The 14,895-nt window shown below is 44.8% G+C and overlaps 2 protein-coding genes across 2 annotated transcripts; both read left to right on the forward strand.

Moving 5' to 3' along the window:
• The first annotated feature begins 26 nt into the window (after window positions 1-26).
• Window positions 27-980, forward strand: LOC126511420 (olfactory receptor 56-like). Its single transcript, XM_050158571.1, has one exon. The coding sequence runs from the start codon at window positions 27-29 to the stop codon at window positions 978-980; it is 954 nt and encodes a 317-aa protein (XP_050014528.1).
• An 11,858-nt stretch (window positions 981-12,838) lies between these two features.
• LOC126511423 (olfactory receptor 56-like) lies at window positions 12,839-13,777 on the forward strand. Its single transcript, XM_050158574.1, is given in 1 exon segment — window positions 12,839-13,777. A coding segment is annotated over 1 exon segment (939 nt).
• The last annotated feature ends 1,118 nt before the right edge of the window (window positions 13,778-14,895 follow it).

The raw sequence follows: 14,895 nt of genomic DNA on the forward strand, positions 1-14,895 counted from the left end.
CTTGCAGATCGCAGCTCTTCCTAACAATGGCCTGGGCAGGAAACCAGACTCTCATCTCCCACTTTGTCCTCCTGGGCCTCTTCTCCCACACTCCGCTGCACCTCTTCCTCTTCTCCATCATCATGGTCATGTTCCTGGTGGCCCTCTCTGGCAACGGGCTCATGATCCTCCTCATCCTTGTGGACTCTCGTCTGCACAGCCCCATGTACTTCTTCCTCAGCTGGCTGTCTCTCATGGACCTCATGCTCATCTCCACCATCGTGCCACGGATGGCTGCTGACTTCCTCATGGGGCGTGGCTCCATCTCCTTCACAGGCTGCGGCCTCCAGATCCTCTTCTTCCTCACCCTCCTGGGGGATGAGTGCTTCCTGCTGGCCTTCATGGCCTATGACCGCTATGTGGCCATCAGCAACCCCCTGAGGTACTCCGTAGTCATGAGCCGCCGTGTCTGCTGGCTCATGGTAGCAGGGTCTTGGCTCTTTGGCCTGGTGGATGGCCTGATCCAGGCTGTGTTTACACTCCGCTTCCCCTACTGTGGCTCCCAGGAGATTGACCACTTCTTCTGTGAGGTCCCTGCTGTGCTCAAGTTGGCCTGTGCCGACACCTCCCTCTACGAGACCATGATCTACGTCTGCTGTGTCCTCATGCTGCTCCTGCCCTTTTCTGTCATCTCCGCCTCCTACCTCCGGATCCTGGTGGCAGTGCTACGCATGCGCTCTGCGGAAGGGCGGCAGAAGGCCTTTGCTACCTGTTCCTCCCACATGATGGTGGTCTCCCTCTTCTACGGGGCTGCCATGATCACGTACATGCGGCCACAGGCCTACCACTCTTCCAAGCAGGACAAAGTGGTCTCTGCCTTCTACACCATGATCACCCCCATGCTCAACCCTCTTATTTACAGTCTAAGGAACAAAGAAGTGACTGGAGCCCTGAGGAAACTCCTGGGAAAGTGTACCTGTGGTAGGGGAGCTCTTGGTTGAAAAACGGCATCTGAAGATGTGAACTATGGAACGTGAGAGCCTGGATCGGTCCACTGTGGTTTGACTGGGGGAGACACAAATGTAGCCTGTTGAAAACACATGCACACATTTGTGTTTTCTTCATTCTTGAATATTTTTACTGAGTATGAAATTATATGTTGACAAATTTCTTTTTTAGTCTTCAAATGTCTTTTTGTTAGTTTTTCTAGTTGCTTCTATTAAGAAGTCAACTATGTATTTTAATGGAGATCCTCCATTGTATGGTTACTTTTGGTTATTTTTCTCTAGATCTCTTGTTTTCTGTACTTGAAAATAGTATGTCACTAGCGTGGGCTTGTTTTTAGTCAATGAACTTGTATTGGCCTAATATTGATGGATCTTTGGGAAAGACTAGAGCTATAACTTTAAAAATAATGTATATAAATAACTATCAAATTTGGGGGCTTTTGTTGACTTTGTGCTTGTTTTGTCTTTTTTGACAGGGTCTCCATAGGTGGCTCAGGATGACCTCAAACAATTAAGCCTCCTGCCTCAGCCTACGAGGCTCAACTCTTCCCTCCTTTCTTAGACTCTTTGGATTGACATTCTACAGACACATATTCATCACAATGATCCCATGATATGTGAGCTTTTTCCTCTAACTTAACCATTTAAGACTATCAGGATACCCAAACATGAGTATCTGATGCAGCCATAATTCATTCATTTGTCTTCATTTTGCTTTGGTTCTACATTTTTTTTCTTAGTTCATTTTTCAGTTCAAGGGTCAGCAATCTATCAGGCCAAATCTGGCCCACTGTCTATTTTGATCAAGTTCCACTAAGTCTCCCTCATGCTAAAACAAGAGTTGGGTTGTTGTGGCAGAAATCATGTGGCCTACAATATCCTGAAATACAACTGCTTCATTCTTTACAGTAAAAGCATATCTGCCTACATCGTAGTTTGCTGACATTTTCCTTCTATTTCCAAGATGACTTTTATTTCACACTATAATCCATCATTTCAGCCATTGCATTTCTCAAGTTTAAAGTTGCCTTATTCTTAGGGATTCCATTTCTCTTTCAAACATCTTTGAAAATCTCCATGTGTTCAGCTGTTCTCATAGTCTTTACATTCACTAAACAATTTCCGAGATTTAAAGACATGATCTATTTCTAAACCCAAATGATCTCTGTTCGTCTGTCTGGATGGATGTCTTTTCTCTGAACAGGGTCATGTTTTCTTCATTTTTTGCATGCCCTACCTACATTTTCTGGCTTTGTTATGCACTTTGAATAAAAATATATTGAAGACTAAACTAGACAATTTTTGTTCTATTTGGTTTTGAGAGAGAATGCTTCAAATTCCCTATTAATACAACTTTCAGGTTCTCTTTGGTTTAAAATGGGATAGCTGCCCTTCGCCACAAACCTTGATTTCTTCTATTGCTATGCCCGCTTAGCATAGTTTTTTGATCATAGGATTTGAACTGCAAGGAATTGGAGTCCACCTCTGCTTTTATGTGTCCAATTCTGTATGTACCTCCAGTAGGGCCCTGACTAAAATGCAATTGAGAGAACTTTCCCCATTTTTAAGCACCATATCTAGTACTAATTAGCAAAATATCTCTGGGGAGAATATTTAAATTTATCCAGAGACAAAAACAGGAAGATTGCCAAGTTGGAAGCCAGCCTGGGCTATGGAGTAAGATCCTTTACCAAAGGGAAATGTTTTAACAAAAGATATCAAACTTGGGATTTGTCCAGATTCCAACCTGTTATATAAGCCTATTAATAGTCTAATTGATCCTGAATTTGGTTAGTTGAGAGATAAAAGGATTCTTTATGGGGGAAATCAGCTTCCTTCATCTCTTAAAAAGGGAAACCAGTGAAAGAAATGGGAGAGTATCATTATGTATAACCAGTGACCCCGTGGCCAGAGTGTCAATTCAGCATAGATGATTGCCTCGGGTTTACCTGGTGTTTTACATCACCTCACACATTTATCACGATTACCCCACAATGTAGGCGTTAGTGCTACCAACCTAACTGATGAGACGGATTGGGCTGGAGCTTTGTGGTAGAGTTCTTGGCTAGCATGCACAAGACACAGAGTTCAGTCCCCAGAACAGTGGGCCAGCAGACAAAAACATCCCGCTTCTCCATCACCTCGTCTTTCATCTTGGTAGCATTGGGAGCTGCTGTGTGTCCTGCAATCTACCCTTCTGTCCACACAGTTTTACTTGCAAATATTCATTGTTTAATGTGTTATTGGTCAGGTTCAAGACCTCTGGCTGATGCCACACCATCAATACTGGACCCTCACTGAAACTCCTCTCCATAAACTTCTGTTGCCATGAGTCATGGAGATCCTAGGTTATGGTTCCGTAGGACTAGGCCCTTCATGATCTCCAGCAGGTTATAGATGGGGTAGATGTTGGAGAGTACCCACTAGAGTCCTGGATGTGTATCTGAGTGGTAATTTGTTTTTTCTGAGCCAGCTGCTGGGACCACCCCCATCAGGTAAGGGGCAGAGTTAACTCTCCGATTCCAGTGTTTAGGGTTGGGGCCAACTTTCATAAGTAGGGGGGAGGGCAGTGCTACTATTAGGGAGCCAGATCAGCTTTCTCATGTCCAGGTCATGGGAGTCCATTACCCCAGGGCCCCCAAGGGTCAGGGGCAGCTCTCTGGTGAGGGGGAAGGGCAGCTTAGCAAAGCTCTCAATCTTTAACACATGGTTCAACACATGGTTCTCATGGGCCCTTGTGGTAACACAGGCAACAGATATCAACACAGAACCTAGCTGTGGCAGAACCATGGACCGGATCCTTGAGCCCAGATATTACCATGGCCATGAATAGCAGCCCAGACCTCTCAAATCAGCATGGGTTCAGCAGTAGGGTGGTCCCTGGACTCCAACATGGATCCCAAGCAGTCATACAGCCTTCAATGGTAACAGGAGCCATGGGCATTGATGCAGACTCTGGCTGAGGTAGGGACACAGACCATGTCCCTACCTCATAGGCATGGCCTATGGTCATGACTTAGGCCCAGACAACACCATGGCCATGGGTGGCAGCTCAGTCACTCAAGTTGGCATGACCCCAGTGTAAATGGAGATTGTTCCTTCATTTCCCAGCAACCCAGACCCAAATAATCACACACACAACATACAACATTTGGCCAATAGTTTAGGCATTATTGAGAGTTCCTCTTGATGGATTTTTTCCTGTGACTAATATGAAAATGTCCTTCTTTGTCTCTTTTGATTGGTTTTAGTTTGAAATCTAATTTGTCAGATATTAGGATAGCTAAACCAGCTTGTTTCTTAGGTCCATTTGATTGGAAAATTTTTTCCTCTGAGGCATTTGTCTGTCTTTGAGGTTGAGGTGTGTTTCTTGTAAGCAGCAGAAGAATGGATCCTGGTTTTGTATCCAATCTGTTAACCTGTGTCTTTTTATAGATGAGTTGTGTCCATTTATATTAAGGGATATTAATGACCAGTGACTACTATCTCCTGTTAATTTAGTTTTTATTGTTGGTGATATTAATTTGTGTATTTTTTTCCTTCTTTGGGATTCACTACTATGAGATCAACAATTGACTGTGTCTTTGTTGATGTAGCCAACTTCCCTGGGTTGGAGTTTTCCTTCTAGTACTTTGTGTAGGGCTGGGTTTGTGGCTAAGTATTGGTTAAATCTGGTTTTGTCATGGAATATCTTGTTTCATCTTTCTGTAGTGATTGAAAGTTTTGCTGGGTATGGTAGTCCTGACTGGCATCCGTGGTCTTTTAATGTCTGCATAATACTTGACCAGGACTTTCTGGCTTTCATTTTATCCATTGAGAAGTCAGGTGTAATTCTGATAGGTCTGTCTTTATATGTTACTTGACCTTTTCCTTTGTAGCTCTTAAAATTCTTTATTCTGTGTGTTTAGTGTTTTGATTATTATGTGGTCAGGGGATTTTTTTTTGATCCAGTCTATTTGGTGTTCTGTAAGCGTCTCGTATCTTCATTTGAATATATTTCTTTAGGTTGGGAAAGTTTTCGTCTATGATTTTGTTAAATATATTTTCTGTGCTTTTGAGTTGAACTTATCCTTCTTCCAAACCTTATTACTCTTAGGTTTGGTCTTTTCATGGCATCCCATATTTCCTGGATATTTTGGGTTAAGCTTTTGTTAGATTGAATGTTTTCTTTGATTGATGAGTCTATTTACTCTGTTATATTTTCAACACTTGAGATTCTCTCTTGCATCTCTTGTATTCTGCTATTTATGCTTATATTTGTGGTTCCTAATCATTTTCTCGTGATTTCTGTTTCTATAATTTCCTTGGCTTGTGTTTTCTTTATTGTCTCTATATCAGTTTTCAAGTCTTGAATAGTTTCTTTCATATGTTTGATTGCCTTTTCTTGGTTTTCTTTAAGGGATTTGTTGATGTTTTCCATTTTTTTTGATTGTTATTTCCTCCGTTTGTTTGAGGGAATTTTTCATTTCCTCTTTAAGGAACTCAAACATTCTCCTGAAGTTATGTTTAGGCCATTTTCTTCTGCTTCATCTATATTTGGTTGTTCAAGTCTTGCTATTATTGGATCACTAGGTTGGTGTGGTATTGCTCTTGGTGGTGTTGCTTGTGTTCTTGTCTATCCATCGTTTCCTTTAACTGATGTAGTTGGGGCTGTCTGTGACTCTGGTGATCAATCTTTCAGATGCCAGTAGTTCCAAGGCTCAGATGGTTGCTCCTCATGGTGCAGTCAGTGCCACAGTTACAGTCACTCCATTGGTTACTCCATGTTCCTGGAGGTTGCTCAGCACTCCAGGGGTTTGCTTCGCTTTTATGAAGCTCAGTGTCTCAGGCCTGCACTGGCCTAGGTTGCTGTTTCTGTAAATGTCCCTGGTCTAGAAGCACTCCTGCGGAGGTCCCTGGCTTGGGGTTGGTCCCTCAAAGGTCTCTTGCTCTGATCTACTTTCTCAAAGGTCCCAGACTCGGGTGAGCCTGGACCCACAGAGGTCCCTGGTTCCTGCTTACCCCCTCAGATGTCCCAGAATGATGGCCAGACCCACAGAGGTTCCGGCTCAGGCCTACTCCCTCAAAGGTCCCAGACTCATGCCTGGTCCTGCAGAGGTCTCTGGCTCCAGGCTACTCCCTCAGCGGTTGCTCCCCTGCACCTGCTCCTGTGGAGTTGGCTGTCTGCTCCAGCCTAGGTTGCTGGCTCAGTTCTGTTTCTGTAAATGTCCCTGGTCTGGATCCACTCCCACTCACGTGGAGTTCACTATTTCAGGCCTGCTCTGGCCCAGGACAGTAGGTCAGTCCTGCTCCTGTGGAGTTCACCGCCTCTGGCCTGCTCCAACCTAGGTCGCTGGCCCAGTCCTGCTTCTGCAAATGTCCCAGGTCTGAATCCATTTCTGCTCCTGTGGAGTCTCAGGCCCACTCTGGCCCCAGGTTGCTGGCTCAGACCTCCCACTGCAGTCTTTCACAGCCTGTCATACTATCTCTGAGTCTTTGGTGCAGTGGAAAAATTCTGGGTTGGAATTCAAGCTACCCCCATTTGTGCTACAGAATATCATGGCAGTCGTGACTATTTTGTCAGTCACTATTTTGACAGTGCCATATTATGTTTTAGGCACAAAATTTCAAAACATATTTTGGATCATTTTGCAAAGCTTTGTAAGGAAGAACAAACACACCAACAACTTACCCAATAGCCACTGTTCACAGACATTTAGTCTTTATCCTTAGTTACATAACATTTTGTGGTCTGTGTTCTCCATGGGAGAAATAGTATGAGGGAGAATTTGGTTTTGTTTTTCAGATTACAGTACTGTGGATGAAACACAGGAGCATATGCATGCTGGACAAATGTTCACCACTGGATGACATCCTTAACCCAGAAAGTCGGCTTGGATGGCAGATAGCAAAGGAGTAAACTCCGATTTAGTTATACCTTTGTAGTCCATACTGGCCTGAAACTCACGGTGGTCCTCCTGCCTCAGACTCTTGAATCCTGGGATTGCAAGAAGGAAAGAACTGACTCAAAAATTTGTCCACTGACCACAATACCCCCACACACACACAGAGAGGAGAGAGAGAGAGAGAGAGAGAGAGAGAGAGAGAGAGAGAGAGAGAGAGAGAGAGAGAGAGAGAGAGAGAGAGAGAGAGAGAGAGAGAGAGAGAGAGAGAGAGTTTTAGACTAATAGAAGAAGGCAGATGAGTGGGACATGGCAGTGATGAGCCACAGCACAAAGTTTGCATCAGGGTTAGAGAGAATTTACACAAGCACAGTAATAGAAACAATGGGAGTTTAAGTTAAAGCTATTTGGGAAGTGGGTGGAGAGATGGCTGAGTGGATCTGAACTCCAGTCCTCATGATTGCACAGCAAGAGCCCTTAAATGAAGAGCTGTCTCTCTGGCCCCAAGATTTCCAGTAATAATAATAATCATAACATTAATTTAGTAATAATCTAGGAAGCTAAATAGTATTAAAAAGTATTAAAATGGCTAAATCTTGACTGTAGTAATACTTTTTTCATCAGAACCGCCAGCCTTCACATAAGGACATGGAGACTTATTATTAATTATGAGTTCAGCCTTGAGCTTAGGCTTATCTCAACTAGCTCTTATAGCTTAAATTAACCCATTTATATTAATCTACATCTGCCGTGTGACATGACCTCTCTTCCATCTTGCACCTCCTGTTTCCTCCTGTGTCTGGCTGGTGACTCAGCCTTTCTTCCTCCCAGAGTTCTCTCTCTGCCTGGAAGTCCCGCCCACAACTCCTGCCTAGCTATTGGCAATTCAGTTTTTTATTACACCAATCACAGCAATACATCTTCACACAGTGTACAAATATCCCACAACACTTGACAAATAACCTGACAGGTCTCCCAATTCAACCCCCTGCTTCTGAGTTAGGATTGAGTACAAAAGCCTAGATATATATCCTAACTAACTGAATAACTACCATCTCACAGCAGCCAGCCTGCCCCTAGCCTCTGCACGCCAACAGCCCACAATCAGAACACCAGATCTTACTTTGTTCCCTTTCCCTCCCTCCCTCCCTTTCTAGAAAGGGTAGCACTCTGTAGCCCCTGCTGGTCTGAAATTTGCTCTGTAGGACAGGATGTTGTTAAACTCAGAGAACCACTTGCTTCTGCTTCCAAGTGCTGGGATTAAAGGCGTGCATCACCAAACCCAGCTATTTCTCCCTATGTCTGAAAGCTTTCTCATGCCTCCATCTGCCAATCAAAACTCAGGTGACAATAACTGGATCCCTTGCTATAGACAACTCTGGGTAAACAGCTACTGGTTTTCTTTTATTGGTCTTCATTTCTTTTCACAATGCTGGATAGTTATCTGTCTAGTGAGTGCTTAGCCAGCAAATGGTGTATAAAAGGATGGGTTGTGATTTGAAGTCAAGGGCCACAGAATACCTGGCCTGGTCGTCCATTAACAAAACTCCCAGAGTACAGGCAGACATTCTTTCTGACACTTAGTGCTTAGGTTGGGACAAGGTAAAGATGGCTCTTGGGGAAGAATAGGTATGACAATATTCCATGGGGGATCTTCCTATGTAATTTAATGGGAGTCTAGGGTATTTTTCAGGGTTAGGGCTATGGGGAGTGAACTTTGTCCTGGAGACAATTCATTATTTGGGTTTCCTTTTTGGAGTGCAGTACATGTCTATTCCCTGGTCTCATTAACAGCTGGGCCTGGTGTCCCAAGACAGCAGCCTTGTATAAACCTGGGACATGAGTTCATTAGCTGTTTTGAAAGAAACAAAAGACAACCTTGAGGGGTTAGTTCTATAAATCTGTGTCTGGAGCTTTGGGGTTGGGGGGGCAAAAAGCACATCAAAGTCCTCCCAAACCAATACTTGCTCACACATTACCCCACAGCCTGGATTTGCAGAGTGAAGTAGAAGGTGAACTGTGGGGAGCTACTGTGGTGGGTACTGAGGAGAGGAGGGGGTGTCTAAGAGATGAAGGACTAACGGTGGTCAGGAACTGGGAAGAACTGTTCTGGCTTTAACCCTCTCTTCGGGTTCTCTAGAAAGTTGGGCTGCACGTAGAGAGACCTGGGTGCGTTGGCTGGCAAAGGTAATGGACGACATGCAGATGGCAGTCTTAATTTTCTAGGGTGAAGTTGTCTTTATTCACATGCTCTTAGGCTCTGGACTGATTTCTAAGGTCAACAAGTAGATCCATCGAGTTCAAATTGCGTTTCGGGCTTCCTTTAAGGGCACATGTCTACTGCTTGCTGTGTCTTAGATCACCCCTCATCATTTTCCACGATCTTCTGCCTCTACCCAGCTTTCCCGCTACTATCCAAATGAGAATAGTTATGGACCCAGATTGCTCTAAGCCAATGTGTATTTACCTTTTTCTTTCCCTGTAACTCACCTGAGGAGCTGAAAAACAGTTAACAGCCAAGCCCCATCCAGATCCAGCAAATAAGAATCCCAGGAGGAGAAACCAACAAATATACTTTTTAATTTGTGTTTGGTTTTGTTTCGTTTGTTATTAGAGACAAGGTCACATGCCCTTGGCACTGGCTGTCCTGGAGCTCTCTGCATTCCTCCTGGCTCAGCCTCCTGAATGCCAAGATTACAGATGTGAGCCACCATGCCTGGCAGGTTTAAAACATGCACCAAAGTGTCCCATAGACACAGCTGGACTAAGAACCCCAAACATCTTCCTTCCTCACAAGTGCAAAACTGTCTTTGCTTAAAAAACGGAAGATGTTTATTTGTTCCTTCGAATTAAGCCTGGTTAGCTAGCACATGGCAGCTGCAATTACCACACAAAACCAAACAAAAGTTCCTGCTTCTGCTCAGAAAAACCCTCATTTCAACTCTGTGCAGCGATCTTTGCCTGGCTTTGATACCTTTAAGTTTATACTAAATAGTCTCTCTCCCCCTCTCCCTCACTCTCCGCCCCTCCCTCTCTGTGCCTATATGGATATCTGAGAGTGTCTTGCTCTTTAGTCCAGGTAGGCCTCAAGCTGGTGATCTTATAGGCATGTGCTATCATATCTGGTTAGGTTTAGTTGACAGCTAATGTTTGTATATATTCTTCGAGGTATAGTATGATGCTGTATGCACATACTACAGGATGCTTAAATCAAGCTAACACAGATACACTCTGAGTCACACCCTTATTTCTTTCTGGTGAGAACCTGTATGTATTGCCACTGTAAGCACTGGGCTCGCGGCTGCTGTGAACTGTGAAATATCACATTGAACTATACTCACTGTGCTGTGCAGTAGATGACAAAACATGTTTTCTCCTCTGCACTGCAGTTTTGTGCCCTCTATTCTGATAGACACTGATAGAATTTATCAACAGAACCAATACGCACACCTCTTCACGCATCATTTAGAAAGTGAGTATTGACCCAGTTCTTACTTTTAAATGGGCGTAAATGTGACAGAATAGTCACTGGTTCTAAGCAGTGTAGTCCACTTAGATCAAGCACCAAATAAGGCAAATTATATTTGACTATGATACACACAGGCATGTCCCCAGTACCTGCCCTCATGTTTTTCAAAAGTCCAAGTATTGGGATAAGACAGTGATTGGCTTACATCCAGAGAGTCATGTCTGAGGTTCTAAGGCCCCCATGATGCCTTTGAGATTGGCATTCATCTTTGTTCAGCACCTGCCTCTTTTGAGGAAAAAAACAAAACCTCTCCCCACCCAGAAAAAAAAAGAAAAGGAAAACCTCTCAACAAAGATAGAAGAAAAAGACACACATGTTTATTATTGAATAAACCATAAGCCAGATGTGATGCTCCCATGGGGGTATGAATGCTATGAACAGAAAGAGGGAAACTCAAGGTTTTGTATGCACAAACCCTTGTAATCAGGTATGCCACGTCCTTACACAGCTCCATGAATGAAGCTAGCTGGGGCAACAGGGGAATAAAGAAAAGACAGACAGACAGACAGACAAACAGACACGCAAAAAAAAGCTTGGATTTTGCGGACTAGGCTCTCTGGTGGAGAAGCTTCAGCACTCTGGAATCTCCTTGTGTTTATTTTATATGGTTGATAGTGAAGTGAGGCTATTGTATAAGCTGATCAAGGAGATGGGGCTATGAGATACAGATAAACAAGGAGGCTGGGCTATTATACAGCCTAACAAAGAGGCAGGTTTACCTGTCCTGATAGGTGCAGTCTCGGCAGGGGAACAGTCTTCAGACTGTGAACGTCCCAGGGGCAGAAAGCTATGATGAACATTTTCTGTGCACCCTGGCAATATTCACACTTGAACTAGGAGGGGAGGCTTTGCCATTTCCCTGAACCTAGCCCATGGAAGACTTTGCTGTTTTCCATGAGTTTAAGACACTGGGGCCATTGATGTGGCATTGCCCATGCCAACAATGCACATTTACACAGGATGCCACCCACTCCCTACACAGATACATGCACGTTTTTTTTTTCAGGCAAATGGACATGTCCTCAAAGAAGAGGACTTGACTGCACCATTGTCACACACAGTCTATCTTCAATTTGCTGCTGATTGAAGTGACAATCTGCTAGATAACTGGCTTTGTGTAAAGGGAAATTAAACCTCACATCTTCCTGAAAGGAAACAAATTTGTGTTCCTGAGTAGGCGCCAGGCTCCAATCAGGTCCCCACTCTACCCTGACACTGAGGTAAGAGCTCAGTTTTCCCTTCTTTTCTTCTTGTTCCTTTCTCCCCCTCCCCTCCCACTCTTTCCCAAGGAACACACTCAACTTAGAGTCTCAAACTTACCGGGCAAGGGCTCAACTGCTGAGATACAATCCCAACCCCGTTTTCCCTTCTTTCTTTCTTTCTTTCTTTCTTTTTGAAACAGGGTCTCACTATATAGCTAGCTCTGGCTGGCCTGGAACTCACTATGTAGAACATTCTGACTTTGAACACACAGAGATCTGCCTGCCTCTGCCTCGTGGGTACCAGGATTAAAGGCCTGCGCTACCACACTACAACAAAGTCCCTAAAAGACATGCATCTCACAGAGCAGGAACTTAGTTTTCTAAGGTAGGTGCTCCACGATAAGGAGGGGAGAGGAGTCTCCGCCCTCTTAAATGAATGAGCATGTCTGTGTATAGTGTATATGTAGCGGTGCGTGTGACAGGGCATGGGCTTGGAGGTCAGAGACAACTCTATGGGGTCAGTTCTCTCCTTTGACCTTTGCATGGCTTCTGGGGCTCACGCAGGTCTTACATAGCAAGCACCTTTACCTGTTGAACCACCTCGCCAGCCCTCTTCCATTATTCTTTTTTTTAATATTTATTTATTTATTATGTATACAATATTCTGTCTGTGTATGTCTGCAGGCCAGAAGAGGGCACCAGACCCCATTACAGATGGTTGTGAGCCACCATGTGGTTGCTGGGAATTGAACTCAGGACCTTTGGATGAGAAGGCGGTGCTCTTAACCTCTGAGCCATCTCTCCAGCCCCCTCTTCCATTATTCTTAACAAGGAGATTTTTGCTGTTTAATTGTATTGTCTTTATCCCTTCCATCCAAACTTCTTTCTCCTTTTATCACTTGGGTCATCCAATATTTCACTTCCCTGTCTTTTAAATCTATAGCCCATTTCCTCAAATTGTTCCTCCCCACCTGCCATTTAGCCACCACTTATCTCTCCTTGTGCTCCCCAGTCCCCGTACCTGTTTCTCCATTCCATCTTCTCTCAGGAGAAATAAGGGTCCATTCAGGCTGGGTACACCTGAAAAGAGCTATGAGAGAAAATGGATTTTTACTGCAGGAGGAAAGAGTAGGGCAGGGCCAAAGGGCCAATCTTTGCCTTTGGGGAGAAAAATATTTGTTTTGTTTTATGCTACTGAGGTGTCCAATAAAGTTTTTTGTCTGTCTGTCTCTCAGGGCTATGGCAGAGCAGCTCTGGAACCATTCCTCCCTATCCAGCTTCATCCTTGCAGGCCTGTTCGGACACTCACCTTATGACTCCTTCTTCTTCTCCCTGGTACTTCTGGCCTTTGGGACTGCTGTGGTTGGCAACATCCTCCTCCTGACGCTCATCCAGGCTGATAGGCGCCTGCACACCCCTATGTACTTCTTCCTCAGCCAGCTCTCCATCATGGACTTAACAATGACATGCACAGTGGTACCCAAGATGGCAGCCAACTTCCTCTCAGGCAGGAAGTTCATCTCCCTGGCAGGCTGTGCCTCTCAGATCTTCCTCGTGGTCACGGTGGGAGGAGCTGAGTGCTTCCTCTTGGCTGTCATGGCCTATGACAGGTACATGGCAGTCTGCTACCCACTGAGGTACCCCGTGCTCATGAACTGGAAGGCTTGCACTTCCCTGGCCATGGCATCCTGGATGGGTGGAATGGCAGACAGTGTGATTGACGTGGGGATGGTCTTCAGCTTCCCTTACTGAGGATCTCTAGAGGTGGACCACTTCTTCTGTGAGGTCCCAGCCCTGCTGCGCCTCTCCTGTGCCGACACCTCACTTTTCGAGGACCTCATCTATGCATGCTGTGTGGTGATGTTACTGCTGCCTCTTGGGGTCATTGTGGCTTCCTATGCGCAGGTCCTCACGGCTGTGATTAGAATGCCCGCCACGGAGGGGAAACAGAAGGCTCTCACCACTTGCTCTTCCCACCTGGCGGTGGTGGGCCTCTACTACGGGGGAGCCATATTTAGCTACATGCAGCGGGCCTCAGCTAGGACACCAATGGGAGATAGAGCCACTTCCATCTTCTACACTATCCTCACCCCAATGTTCAACCCACTCATTTACAGCCTGAGGAACAGGGATGTAATCAGTGCCCTAAGGAAGATGCTCGGGAGGTGGGGCATGTAGGCAAGCCACCCACACACACCTTACTGCTCGTTTCTTGTCTTATCTGTTCCTTCCTCTGTCCAGGATTCCCTGTCATTCCCATTTTTCCTCTATGCCATTTTGGGACCTCTCTGGCTAGATAGGATTAGGCTGGGAGCTGGGAGCGATCTGCTAACACATAGGACACCTGTGAGGAGGAGGATCGAGTAACAGACGGCTCTTGTTAGCCTCACATGACTCTTCCTCCTATGAGAACCAGCATTTTTGAGGATTCAATGCCGGTAGTGACTTTAAGAACTAGCAGATACCCTGATTATGTCCTTCGGAGGTTGGCAGACACAGCTTCCCTCTAGGCTACATATTTAAGCTGGGGATGTGGCTCGCCTAGCAAGCATGCACAAAGCACTTGACGTCTTGCCCAGCACATGAACCAGACATGTTAGCCAGTGTCTATAATCCTTCCTCTTGGGAGGTAGAGGCAGGAAAACCAGAAATTCAAGGTTATTCTTAGCTACACATTGAGTTCCAAGCCCAAGTCATGAGCTGGCCCTGTTAAAAACAAACAGCAAACAAACACAAAAAACCCACAGTGAACCAAGATTGGAAACCTATTCACAACTCATCTGTGTATCAAAATTTGGTGAACAGAGCTTGGTTATGTAAGAATTGAGAAACTTTGGGCAAAATCACTCGTCTGTGGATTTTCCATTCTTCATCTGTGCAACCCTGGATGTTGATAAAATCACACCCAAAGTTCCTTGGCATTCACTAAAAACTAATTACTTTCTGTGAAACTCCATTTTTATGTATTTATTATAGGAAACACGGTTTTGCATCTTTCCCCAATCGTACCTATTTTTTTTTCTATTAAAAGATGGAGTTTCAGCGTGTTGCCTAAGCTGACCAGGGCTCAAGTGTTCTTTGAAGTCATCTGATATTAGACCCATAACACAACAATAGAAACGAGACTAAGTCATACACTACAAACAAGACAGGCAAACTGTGTTGCAACATGACTCACTGACTTCAGCCACAGTAAAAGAGAGAGCTCTGAGCCTCAGTCTGCATACGGCTGCTGGTTGCTGGACAAATGGGAGCACTAGGCTTTTATTAACTTTGGGAGGCATAAGTTGAAATAT

Source organism: Alexandromys fortis, unplaced genomic scaffold, assembly GCF_014885135.2.
Source record: "Alexandromys fortis isolate MF-2015 unplaced genomic scaffold, M_Fortis_MF-2015_v1.1 scaffold_99, whole genome shotgun sequence".
Lineage (NCBI taxonomy): Eukaryota > Metazoa > Chordata > Mammalia > Rodentia > Cricetidae > Alexandromys > Alexandromys fortis.

Bases quoted from the DNA above. Each gene is read 5' to 3' on its own strand.
- LOC126511420 (XM_050158571.1), top strand. From the start codon at position 27: ATGGCCTGGGCAGGAAACCAGACTCTCATCTCCCACTTTGTCCTCCTG.